The sequence below is a fragment of the Cicer arietinum genome, chromosome 3 (assembly GCF_000331145.2).
Source record: "Cicer arietinum cultivar CDC Frontier isolate Library 1 chromosome 3, Cicar.CDCFrontier_v2.0, whole genome shotgun sequence".
Classification (NCBI taxonomy): domain Eukaryota; kingdom Viridiplantae; phylum Streptophyta; class Magnoliopsida; order Fabales; family Fabaceae; genus Cicer; species Cicer arietinum.
Window position 1 is genome coordinate 26,699,697 of NC_021162.2, and position 11,574 is coordinate 26,711,270.

The 11,574-nt window shown below is 36.4% G+C and overlaps 1 protein-coding gene across 1 annotated transcript in view; it reads left to right on the plus strand.

Annotated features, from left to right (window-relative positions):
- Window positions 1–2,053: 2,053 nt before the first annotated feature.
- Window positions 2,054–11,574, plus strand: part of LOC140919706 (uncharacterized) — a 22,672-nt gene continuing 13,151 nt past the window's right edge. The window contains 7 exon segments of the mRNA XM_073366319.1: window positions 2,054–2,563; window positions 2,565–2,649; window positions 2,652–3,196; window positions 3,488–3,604; window positions 3,686–3,901; window positions 4,007–5,275; window positions 5,563–7,698. Of these exon segments, the coding sequence (XP_073222420.1) occupies window positions 2,054–2,563; window positions 2,565–2,649; window positions 2,652–3,196; window positions 3,488–3,604; window positions 3,686–3,901; window positions 4,007–5,275; window positions 5,563–7,698 (4,878 nt within the window).

The window sequence follows — 11,574 nt, forward strand, 5'->3', positions numbered from 1 at the left end:
AGAGAAAGCAAATCCTTATCGATATACTGGGCAACCACCAAGTTTGGATGCAATTTCTGAAGTGTTGAAAATCGTCATAAGAGAGTTGGCAAGTACAAAAGAAGAGAAAGGAGCCATTCATGGTTTTTCGAGAAAATATCTAGAGCAAAAGTGCCACGATTTAGCCGTTAAAAAAGAATGGAGTGCTTTTATAGACGTTTTGGCTCTAATCATCTATGGTATTGTTTTATTCCCAAACCTTGACAATTTTGTTGATTTTGCTGCTATCAGTGTCTTCTTATCTTTTAACAAACATAAGCAAAACCCAGTTCCCGCAATTCTTGCTGATGTATACTACTCTTTACATATGCGACATGAGAAGAAAGGGGGAACAATTTTGTGTTGTGCTCCAGTGCTGTATATCTGGTTTATGTCTCATATGTTCAAGAAAGGGTATCATATTGGAATTAAAGATAATCGTGAATGGGCTCAAAGTATAGCTAGCCTTACTGGAGATACAATTTCATGGTATCACAGAGAACAAGGGGTGGAGGAAGTAATATGTCAATGCGGAGATTTTCCAAATGTGCCTCTCATGGGAACCAAAGGATGTATTAATTACAATCTGGCGGTAGCTTTGAGACAGCTTGGCTACCCTATGTTGGAAAAACCAGATAATAAGTCATTGGAAGCTTTTATTTTGCACAATACGGGTATAGTAGACCCACCGATGTTGCGAAGGATAAGTCGAGCTTGGGAGAAGATCATCAGAAAAGGAAAAGCACTTGGATGCAGAAGTTGCAGCACAAAAGAACCCTATCAACAATGGGTAAAAAATAGAGTCCAAGAAATTAAGTTGCCTTTCCACAGTACCCCCTCAAATGATCAGGAAATGTCTGAACCTATTCTTGTTGCAAATGAAGAGATAGAAGAACTCAAAGCATCATTGCTAAAATCTGAAGAGGAGAAAAAAGAGCTGCAAGCGAAGTTAGAAAAAGTCACCCAAGAGAATGAGAACTTACGATCAGAAAACACTTGTAAAAGTCAGTTTATTGAAAGAAGTAACAAGAGGTTGAAAGTTGAAAAAGAAAATAAACTTGACATACAAGATTGTTTGAGAGGTGCAAATGAAGAGTTAGATGTGCGAAAGCAAGAAAAGAATGCAGCTATCGAAGAGGCCTATATGTGGAAGCAGTTGTGGTCAAAATCAGCAAGCTCTGAGAAGAAGATAAAAAAAGAGTTTGAGGATTTAAAGAAACAACTTAAAGAAATGGTAGCTGAGTATGAGAGTCAAGTAAGGAACGAGAGGCAACACAATGAAGAAATTGAAGAATTACTCTTAAAACATCAAGAAGCACTAAGAATAGAAATGGAGAATTCTAGTGAGCTGAAGAATTACATCGATTACCAAGAAAAGATCTATAGTGACCTAAAGGACGAAACCATATATTGGGAGGATCGATTTATGACGTTGCTAGGTCAATTAAAGAATCAAGAGGTCTATAAAGAGTTGGAAGATAAAGGAAGACATTGGAAAGACTGCTTTTCAAAATTGACAATGCTAGCTAATCAAGCAGTCTTAAAAATTCCAACACATCTAAGAGAGATTGATGCGGTAATGCATCCATTGAATACTCCAGTCAAAGTCTACAAGTTCGTTGAATATTGCAAAAATTTGATAGAAGAATTGGAGGAAAAGATTGGTTGTCCTATTAGAAGAGAAGATTGAAATCCCATAGTCAATGTAGTTTTTAATTTGAATATGATGTACTCTTTTTCTTATCAATGAAGGATTTTCTATTTTGATTTCCAGTCCTCATATTTTCTTCACTAATAATTTGTTCTTGCCTAAGGCGTATGATTCCCCAATATCCAACTATCATAAGTCACTAATTGATTTCATTTCCATCACATTCATATTTTAATACTCATAGAATTTTTATTTTCAATTTTATTTTTAATTTTTAATTTTTTTATTATTTTTATTTATTTTAAAACATTAAGAAATCGCAGAAAAAAATCAACAAAGCTGTTTCCCCGACACCCTTATCGAACGCGTGCGAATTCCAAGATCATGGATGAACTCGAGCAAAACCAAGAGGTGATAAGAGCGGATGTCAACCAACTGAAAGAAAAAGTTGATCGAATTCTGGAAGCTATACAGGCTTTGGCAAGGAAGGAGAATACAGATGGGGATCCTCCGATTGTAAATGAAGAACACCAAACTACTCCTTCTCATCCACCAGGTTTTACCCCGACTAACCAACAATTCCGCACTGCAATTGTGCAATTTCCTATATATGGTCTCCCGCCTGGTTATACTTCGCCTGTAGTCATCAACCCCATAGAAAATAACCAAAATCACTCAGCTTTCAATCCCCAAAACCAAAACCAATCACACATCCCATCTCCTCTGGGCTACGTACCACCCCAAAATGCTCTACCATCAGAAAATATTGCATATATTGCACCCCAAGTACCCCATTACGATGCTAATGGGAATTGGCATCAACCTCACATTGGGGATGATACACAATCAAAGGAAAAATTCCATGTCTTGGAAGAGCGAATAAAAGCAATTGAGGGGGTATAATGTTTATGGCCTTGAAGCTTTCGATATGTGTTTGGTTCCTGATGTGACTATCCCTCCCAAATTCAAGGTTCCTGAATTTGAAAATACAAGGGCAACACATGTCCTAAAAATCTTCTAACTATGTATTGCAGAAAAATGGCTTCTCATGCTCATAACGACAAGCTGCTCATTTACTTTTTCCAAGACAGTTTGAGTGGGGCATCGTTAAGCTGGTATGTGCATCTCAAGCGAAATCGAATTCGTTCATGGAAAGACCTGGCCGACGCCTTTTTGAAACAATACAGATACAACATTGACATGGCCCCTGATAGGATGCAATTGCAAAATTCATTGAAAAAAGACAATAAAGCTTTCAAAGAATACGCGCAACGGTGGAGGGAAATGGCATCACAAGTAGAACCTCCGTTATCTGAAAAAGAAATGGTTGGTATGTTTATGGATACTCTCCAATCACCTTTTTATGATAAGATGATTGGGAGCATGTCATCAAACTTTTATGACCTTGTCATGATAGGAGAAAGGATAGAAAGTGGGATGAGGAGTGGCAAGATTGTATGTGCAGCAACTGGCATAAAAAGACCTCAAGCGACCTTCACAAAAAAGAAAGAAGGGGACGCTAACGCTGTAATTGTAAACCCCAAAGTCTCCTATTTTCCACCCATCAATTCTTATCGACCCCCCAAACTTCCAGCCCCCAATATCACAAACTCCTTACATTCCTTATCCATATGTGGCCGCAACCACACAAGCTTCATACCCTCAATATCACCCTTCAAGACCACATTTTTATCAACCACCACCTACCGCATTTTCCCAACAAAGTCAATGGAACCAAAATCCAATCTCAAATCACTACAGACCACTTGTCAATCCAAAAAGGACACCCCGTTTTGACCCAATTCCTGTCACGTACAGTCAGTTGTTGCCTCACTCCAAAATTCAATGGTAGTCCTGAGGCCAATGAAACCTCTAGAACCACCATTTCCGAAATGGTATAATCCAAACGCCAAATGTGAATACCATGTTGGAGCCGTGGGGCATTCCGTCGAAGACTGTCAAGCCTTAAAAACTAAAGTGCAAGAATTGATCAATGCAAAATGGCTTACCTTCAAGGAAGATGGTCCCAACGTGGGGAATAATCCTTTGCCGGGTCACAGAGATACCGCTGTCAATCTCATTGAAAAAGAGATAGACCAGTACACAAAAGATGATTATGTATCGACCATAGAGCCATGCATGGAAAAAAATAGATCTTTTCCAAGACCATTGGAAATCCTCTATAGAAAAGAGAATCCTAAGCCAATTCATAGTGGGAAAAATGCAATAATTGTTCAAGCACCAACCTCTTTTCCTTATGAAAATAACAAAGCGGTTCCATGGAGTTATGAAGTCACATCCCATTTAGTAAATCATCAATCATGTGATATCTTTAAGCCTCAAGGTACTGATATCACCAATATTTCAGGGATTGGCGGGATGACCCGAAGTGGTCGAGTATACACTCCTGAAGAAATTAGGAAAAAGGAAGGTCGTGGAGAAAAAGGGAATGATGTTGTGTATCATGTCATAAAAGGATCAGAAACTTGCAAAAAGACAATACCTGAAGAAGAAGCTAATGAATTTTTGAAGTTTATCAAGCAAAGTGAGTATAAGGTGGTAGATCAACTAAATCAAACCCCTTCTAAGATATTTGTTCTTTCTTTGTTATTAAACTCTGAAGCACATTGAAGGGCACTGATGAAAGTTTTAAACGATCCCCATGTTACTCATGATATCACCGTTGACCAGTTTGATGGAGTTGTCGGTAATATCACCGCCTGTAACGGGTTGAGTTTTAGTGATGTTGAATTACCAGCTGAAGGGGTGGAGCATAATAAAGCACTACACATCTATGTGAAATGTCATGATCATATTCTTGCGCGAGTGCTAGTTGATAATGGTTCATCGTTAAATGTCATGCCAAAATCAACACTATCAAAACTATTTGTTGATGGGGCTTGTTTGAAGCCGAGTTCTATGGTGGTGAAAGCATTTGACGGGTCCAGAAGACAAGTTATTGGTGAGATTGACTTGCCGATTCAAATCGGACCCCATAACTTTGGAATAACTTTTCAAGTGATGGATATTAAGCCGGTGTACAGTTGCCTTTTAGGGAGACCATGGATTCACGCTGCTGGAGCAGTGACATCCACTCTCCATCAAAAGCTAAAGTTTATAGTGAACAATAAACTGGTGATAATATCTGGGGAAGAAGATATGATAGTGAGTCATCTATCTTCTACAGCATACATTGAAGACATAGAGGAAGCCATTGAGACTTCCTTCCAAGCATTAGAAATCGCCAACGCTGTCTTCATGGGTGAAGGATTTCGTTTAAAAGAACCAAAATTATCTACCACTTCATTGAAGTCTACAAAATTCATGTTGGAAGAAGGAGTTTTTGTTAAATTCGGGAAATTGATAGAAATACCAGAAAAGAAGGATAAGTACGGGTTGGGATATATACCTACCAAAGCTGATCAAGAGAATGCTGTAAAGGACAAACGAGAAAGCAAGCTAGCTCGTTGGGAAAACCGGGTACCAAATTCACAAAAGATCCCTATTTGTGACATTCGTCAAACCTTTCAAAGTGCTGGAATAATATATGCTGATCAAATGGCTGTTGTAGAAGAGGATCGTGTTGATGATGATACCCTCAAGCTAGTGTACCCTTGTCCTCCAAACACCAATCTCAACAATTGGAAGATCATCGAGTTTCCCGTGTTTGTTAATTCGTGTTCAAAGTAATTATGTATTTTTAACTCCTTTTGCTCTGCCCAAGGCTATAAGGATAACTAGTTAGGGCATATGTATTTCAATTCCGTACTTATTATCAATAAATGCATTTTTGAATTCTCCAACTGGTTTTGTTTTTTCTCTTTTCTCTTTTCTCTTTCTTTTGGCAATCCTTATTCATATTTTCTTTTTTTCCTTTTTCTTCTTAATTTAAACGATGCAGAGTCGAAAATGAATATGTTGAAAATAGCAGCGCTAGAACCATTTCTTGTAATTTTGAACGTCTGATTAATCATGCTGATGAGGATTGTGAAGACGATTGTGAGCTTCCCCCAGAATTAGAAAGCTTAATTGAACAGGAAGCTAAGATAATCCAACCCTATCAAGAACTTGTTGAGGTGATCAATTTAGGGACTGAGCGTGATAAAAAAGAAGTTAAAATTGGTATGTCTATGAAAGAAAGTGAGCGAGAAAAGTTGGTTAAACTTTTAATTGATTATGTGGATGTCTTTGCATGGTCATATCAGGATATGCCTGGGCTAGATACTAACATAGTTGAACACAAGCTACCACTCAAGCCTGAATGTGCTCCAATTAAACAAAAATTGAGGAGGATGAGGCCTGATATGTCACTTAAAATTAGAGAAGAAGTCAAGAAACAATTTGATGCTGGTTTCTTAGCTGTGGCAAAATATCCTCAATGGGTTGCTAACGTTGTTCCGGTTCCAAAGAAAGATGGAAAAGTTCGAATGTGTGTTGATTATCGGGATTTAAATAAAGCTAGTCCAAAAGATGATTTTCCTTTGCCTCACATTGATGTCCTAGTAGATAGCACTGCTCAATATTCTCTTTTCTCCTTCATGGATGGTTTCTCAGGGTATAATCAAATCAAGATGGCTCCCGAAGATATGGAGAAAACTACATTCATTACACAATGGGGGACTTTCTGTTATAAAGTGATGCCATTTGGATTGAAGAATGCTGGGGCAACCTATCAAAGAGCAATGGTAACTTTGTTTCATGACATGATGCATAAGGAAATAGAGGTTTACGTGGATGATATGATTGCAAAATCTCGGACCGAAGAAGAACATGTTATTAACCTTCAAAAGTTGTTTGTGCGACTAAGGAAGTTCAAACTCCGTTTAAACCCTGCTAAATGCACTTTTGGTGTAAGATCAGGCAAGTTACTTGGGTTTATCGGTAGTCAAAAAGGGATATAAGTGGATCCAGATAAAGTAAGAGCAATACAAGAAATGCCCGCTCCACGCACGAAAAAAGAAGTTCGTGGCTCTTTGGGCAGATTGAATTACATTGCCAGGTTCATATCGCATCTCACCGCTACATGCGAGCCAATTTTCAAGTTGTTGCGCAAAGACCAAAAGGTTGAATGGAATGATAATTGTCAAAAAGCTTTCGAAAAGATTAAACAGTACTTGTCAAAACCTCCAATCTTAGTGCCTCATGTTCCTGTGAAACCTCTTATTATGTATCTGACAGTACTTGACGATTCAATGGGTTGTGTATTGGGGCAGCATGATGAATCTGGTAAGAAAGAACATGCTATTTATTATTTGAGCACAAATTTCACTAGCTATGAAACGAGGTATTCACTACTTAAACGAACATGTTGCGCATTAGCATGGGCTGCTCGACGGTTAAGGCAATACATGTTATGTCATACAACTTGGTTGGTGTCTAAAATGGACCCAATTAAGTATATCTTTGAGAAACCTGGTCTTACTGGAAGGATTGCCCGTTGGCAGATGTTGTTATCAGAATACGATTTGGTATACGTTACACAAAAAGCTATAAAAGGAAGTACCCTAGCAGAGTATTTGGCCCAACAACCTGTAGAAGATTATCAATCAATGCAGTGTGAATTCCTCGATGAAGGCATCATGACTTTATTTGAAGAGAATGAATCACTTGATAAAGAAAAATGGATGTTGGTGTTTGATGGTGCTTCTAATGTGTTATGTCATGGAATTGGGGCAATTTTGATTTCTCCGGAGAACCAGTTCACTCCATTTACGGCTAGATTGTGTTTTGATTGCACAAACAATATTGCAGAATATGAAGCATGTGTCATGGGCATTAAAGCAGCCATTGAGTCAAAGATAAAAGTTCTTGAGGTATATGGAGACTCATCTTTAGTTATCCATCAAACAAAAGGAGAGTGGAAAACTCGAGATTCCAAATTGGTTCTGTATCATACACATATCAAAGAATTGGTAGAAAACTTCGAGCATATCACTTTTCACCATATTCCTCGAGAAGAAAACCAACTGGCTGATGCCTTGGCCACATTATCATCAATGTTCAAAATAAGCGTCGGTCAGGATGTGCCGGTCATAAAAATTCAACAAAAGGATAATCCAGCATATTGCTTATCGATAGAAGAAGAGCTTGATAGCAAACCATGGTTTTATGATATCAAATCCTATGTTAAGAATAGGGAATATCCATCAGGTATTTCAGAGAACGACAAGAGGGTTTTGAGAAGGTTGTCAATGAACTTTTTCTTAAATGGTGATGTGCTTTATAAGAGGAATCATGATATGGTTCTCCTCAGATGTGTGGATAAAGCTGAAGCAGAGAAAATTATTCAAGAGGTTCATGAAGGTTCTTTTGGAACTCATGCAAATGGACACACAATGGCAAGAAAAATCTTGAGGGCTGGCTACTATTGGTTGACCATGGAATCCGACTGTTTTAGTCACGTAAAGAAATGTCACAAATGTCAAATATATGCTGATAGAGTACATGTACCGCCCACCTCTTTGAATGTTTTAACATCACCATGGCCGTTTTCAATGTGGGGGATGGATGTTATTGGCCTCATCGAGCCAAAAGCTTCCAATGGTCACCGGTTTATCTTGGTAGCTATTGATTACTTCACAAAATGGGTTGAAGCCGCTTCTTATGCCAATGTGACGAGAAGTGTGGTTGTCAAATTCATCAAAAGAGAATTGATTTGTCGATATGGCTTACCAAACAAGATAATCACTGATAACGCGACTAATTTGAATAACAAAATGATGAAAGAGTTGTGTGATAGTTTCAAAATTCAGCACCATAATTCTTCGCCATATCGTCCGAAAATGAATGGAGCTGTAGAAGCAGCAAATAAGAATATCAAGAAGATCATACAAAAGATGGTGGAGACGTATAAGGATTGGCATGAAATGCTTCCCTTTGCATTACATGGCTATAGAACCTCTGTTCGTACCTCAACAGGGGCAACTCCTTTCTCATTGGTGTATGGAATGGAAGCGGTACTTCCCATTGAAGTTGAAATTCCCTCGATCAGAGTCTTGATGGAAACAAAACTGGAAGAGGCTGAGTGGGTTCAATCACGATTTGACCAATTAAATCTCATAGAAGAAAAAAGAATGATAGCTCTATGTCACTGTTTTATGATAATAAATGTTGGAATTTGAAATATGTGAAAATATAAAAATATTTTAAATATTTTGACATTTGAAAAATATATACACGGGAACTCGTTTGATTCTCTAGATATATGAGTGTGTGAAAAATAATAAGGAGGGTAATCATTTTAAACAACAGATTTTGCTTCGCCTCAAAAAAGCGGTCACACGAGACATACTGGAGTCGTCATGCAAAAAAAATGGTTGTTATCTTCTGAATCTTGGGACGGAAAAGAGCATAAGGATCGGGGAATCAAAGAAAAGAACCAAAATTTATCTATAATGCATGACACATAAACCTTACATAATTTACTCATACTCACATGATCCATGCATCTTCATTGACACTTTACCTTACACACGCATGAATCGTTCATACCTTATCATTTGAATTGCAAATATCATAGTTATTCCCCCTCTTTATCTACCTTCAAGATTGGACCAATTACGATCTACGCATCGGTAAACAATCCGAAGAAGATCATTTTTAATTTCTATAGATCTACGCATCGGTAACCAATCTGAAGACGATCATTTTTTCTGTAGATCTATGCATCGGTAACCAATCTGAAGACGATCATTTTTAATTTCTATAGATCCACGCATCGGTAACCAATCCGAAGACAATCATTTTTAATTTCTATAGATCCACGCATCGGTAACCAATCCGAAGACGGTCATTTTTAATTTCTATAGATCCACACATCGGTAACCAATCCGAAGACGATCACTTTTAATTTCTATAGATCCACACATCGGTAACCAATCTGAAGGTGATCACTTTCATTTCTGTAGATCTGCGCATCGGTAAACAATCCAAAGATGGTCACTTTCATTTCTATAGATCTACGCATCGGTAACCAATCCGAAGACGATCATTTTTAATTTCTATAGATCCATACGGTAACCAATCCGAACACGATCATTTTCATTTCAATAGATCTATGCATTGGCAACCAATCCGAAGACGATCATCTTTATTTCTGTCGATCTACGCATCGGTAATTAATCCGAAGACGATTATTCTGCATATCTAAAAAAATTTGCATCATTCTCACTTTAACATTTCAAATGCACTTTAATACATGTGTTTGTTATTGGACAAAATTTAGGTCCTTATATTTACTTATCTTTTACCTAATAACATGAAAACGAATACCATTGTTATTCATATTTTCATATTTTTCAAGTAAAATATAATTAAATAGGGGCAGCTGTAGTACCCTAATTTTATCCAATTTCTTTAAAAATAAATCAAAAAGGAAACATATATTAAAAAGGGAAATAAAGTAATTAGGCTCATCAATTTACAATACCAAATCAGTTTACAATTACAATTCTAAAATTAAATCAAATTACAATTACAATCAAATTGCAACCATAAATATTAAATCAAATTAAATTACAATAAGATTTAAACCAAACTAAATTAAATTACAATAATTTTTAATTTGTTGCTGTTGTTGCCTCTCTGCCTCTCTGTTTCTGATGCAGTGTTTGGCTCTGTTTTGTTGCTGCCTTTCTGTTTCAGATGCAATGTCATTGACCTTTGGTTTGTAACTAATTAGAGAAACATAACAACTTTTTTTTTTAAGTCAGTCTTGGTACACTTTGTGCAGAACAAAGAGACAAAATTTTGAGTTTAAAAAATAAACTAAGGGACAAATTAAAGCTCAGCAACAGAACAGATCAAAACAAATAAGTCAAAACCATGAATGCATCAGAGGTGTAGAAAAAACGCAGATGATGAGCAAAGGAAATGAAACATCAAACAGGAAATAGATAGATAAGGACCAAGGCAGACCAGAAAACGACCAAACATATAAAAGACTCTATAAATACATCTTCTTTTAAGTTTGATAAAAGAAAAACAGGCAGAGGTAGAGGCGAGATCGGTAAAAAATTAAAGAGAGTTGTTAGTTTGAATGTTTTGAAACATGAAATGATTGATAGAAAAATATACTAATACTCATCAGAAGAGCAAACATTACAGTTAACAAAATATCCAATTTGTGTGTAAAAACGAAAGAATAGACAAAAGGAGAAAAACCCAAACCTTCATATTGTCATCGTTGTCGTCGGAACCGGTGCCTTTTGGAGCGACCGTACATTCCTCCTTGGTCTCCTCTCCGTCTCGCGGCCTCATCTCGGTATCTTTTCGTCTCCTTCTCCTTCTTTCTTTGTTGCTTCTATCTCTCCAATGCTCTACTTTTGTTTTCTGTAAACACCAACAACGGCCACATCTAGGGTTTTTTAGGGTTACCTGTTTCTTTTAGTTATTTTTGTGCTATCTTAAACTTGGTTTAATTTGGGCCCATCATAAAAAAAAAAAAGGCAAACCCATTTGTTTCATGTTTCAGCCCATTTGTTTCTTCTTTTTTATATGGATTTCAAAATCACTTTGTTTTCATAAATAAAAATAAAATTTCATAAAAAATATAAATAAATATTTCATTAACGATTAATTAGATGCGACATATTTTTAATCTTTGAGTTGTTAGGACACAAGTGGTACAACTTGATAGTTCTAAAACTCTCTTTATTTATTTATTCATTTATTTTATTTTATTTATTTTAATTTATTTTATTTTATTCTATTTATTTATTTATTTATTTATTCATTCATTTATTTATTTTAATGAACTAACCTAAAAAATCGACTTATTTATTAGATTAAAAATCGACTTATTTATTAGATGTAACTATTTTTAATCTTTGAGTTGTTAGGACACAAGTAGTACAACTTGATAGTTCTAAAACTCTCTTTATTTATTCATTTATTTTATTTTATTT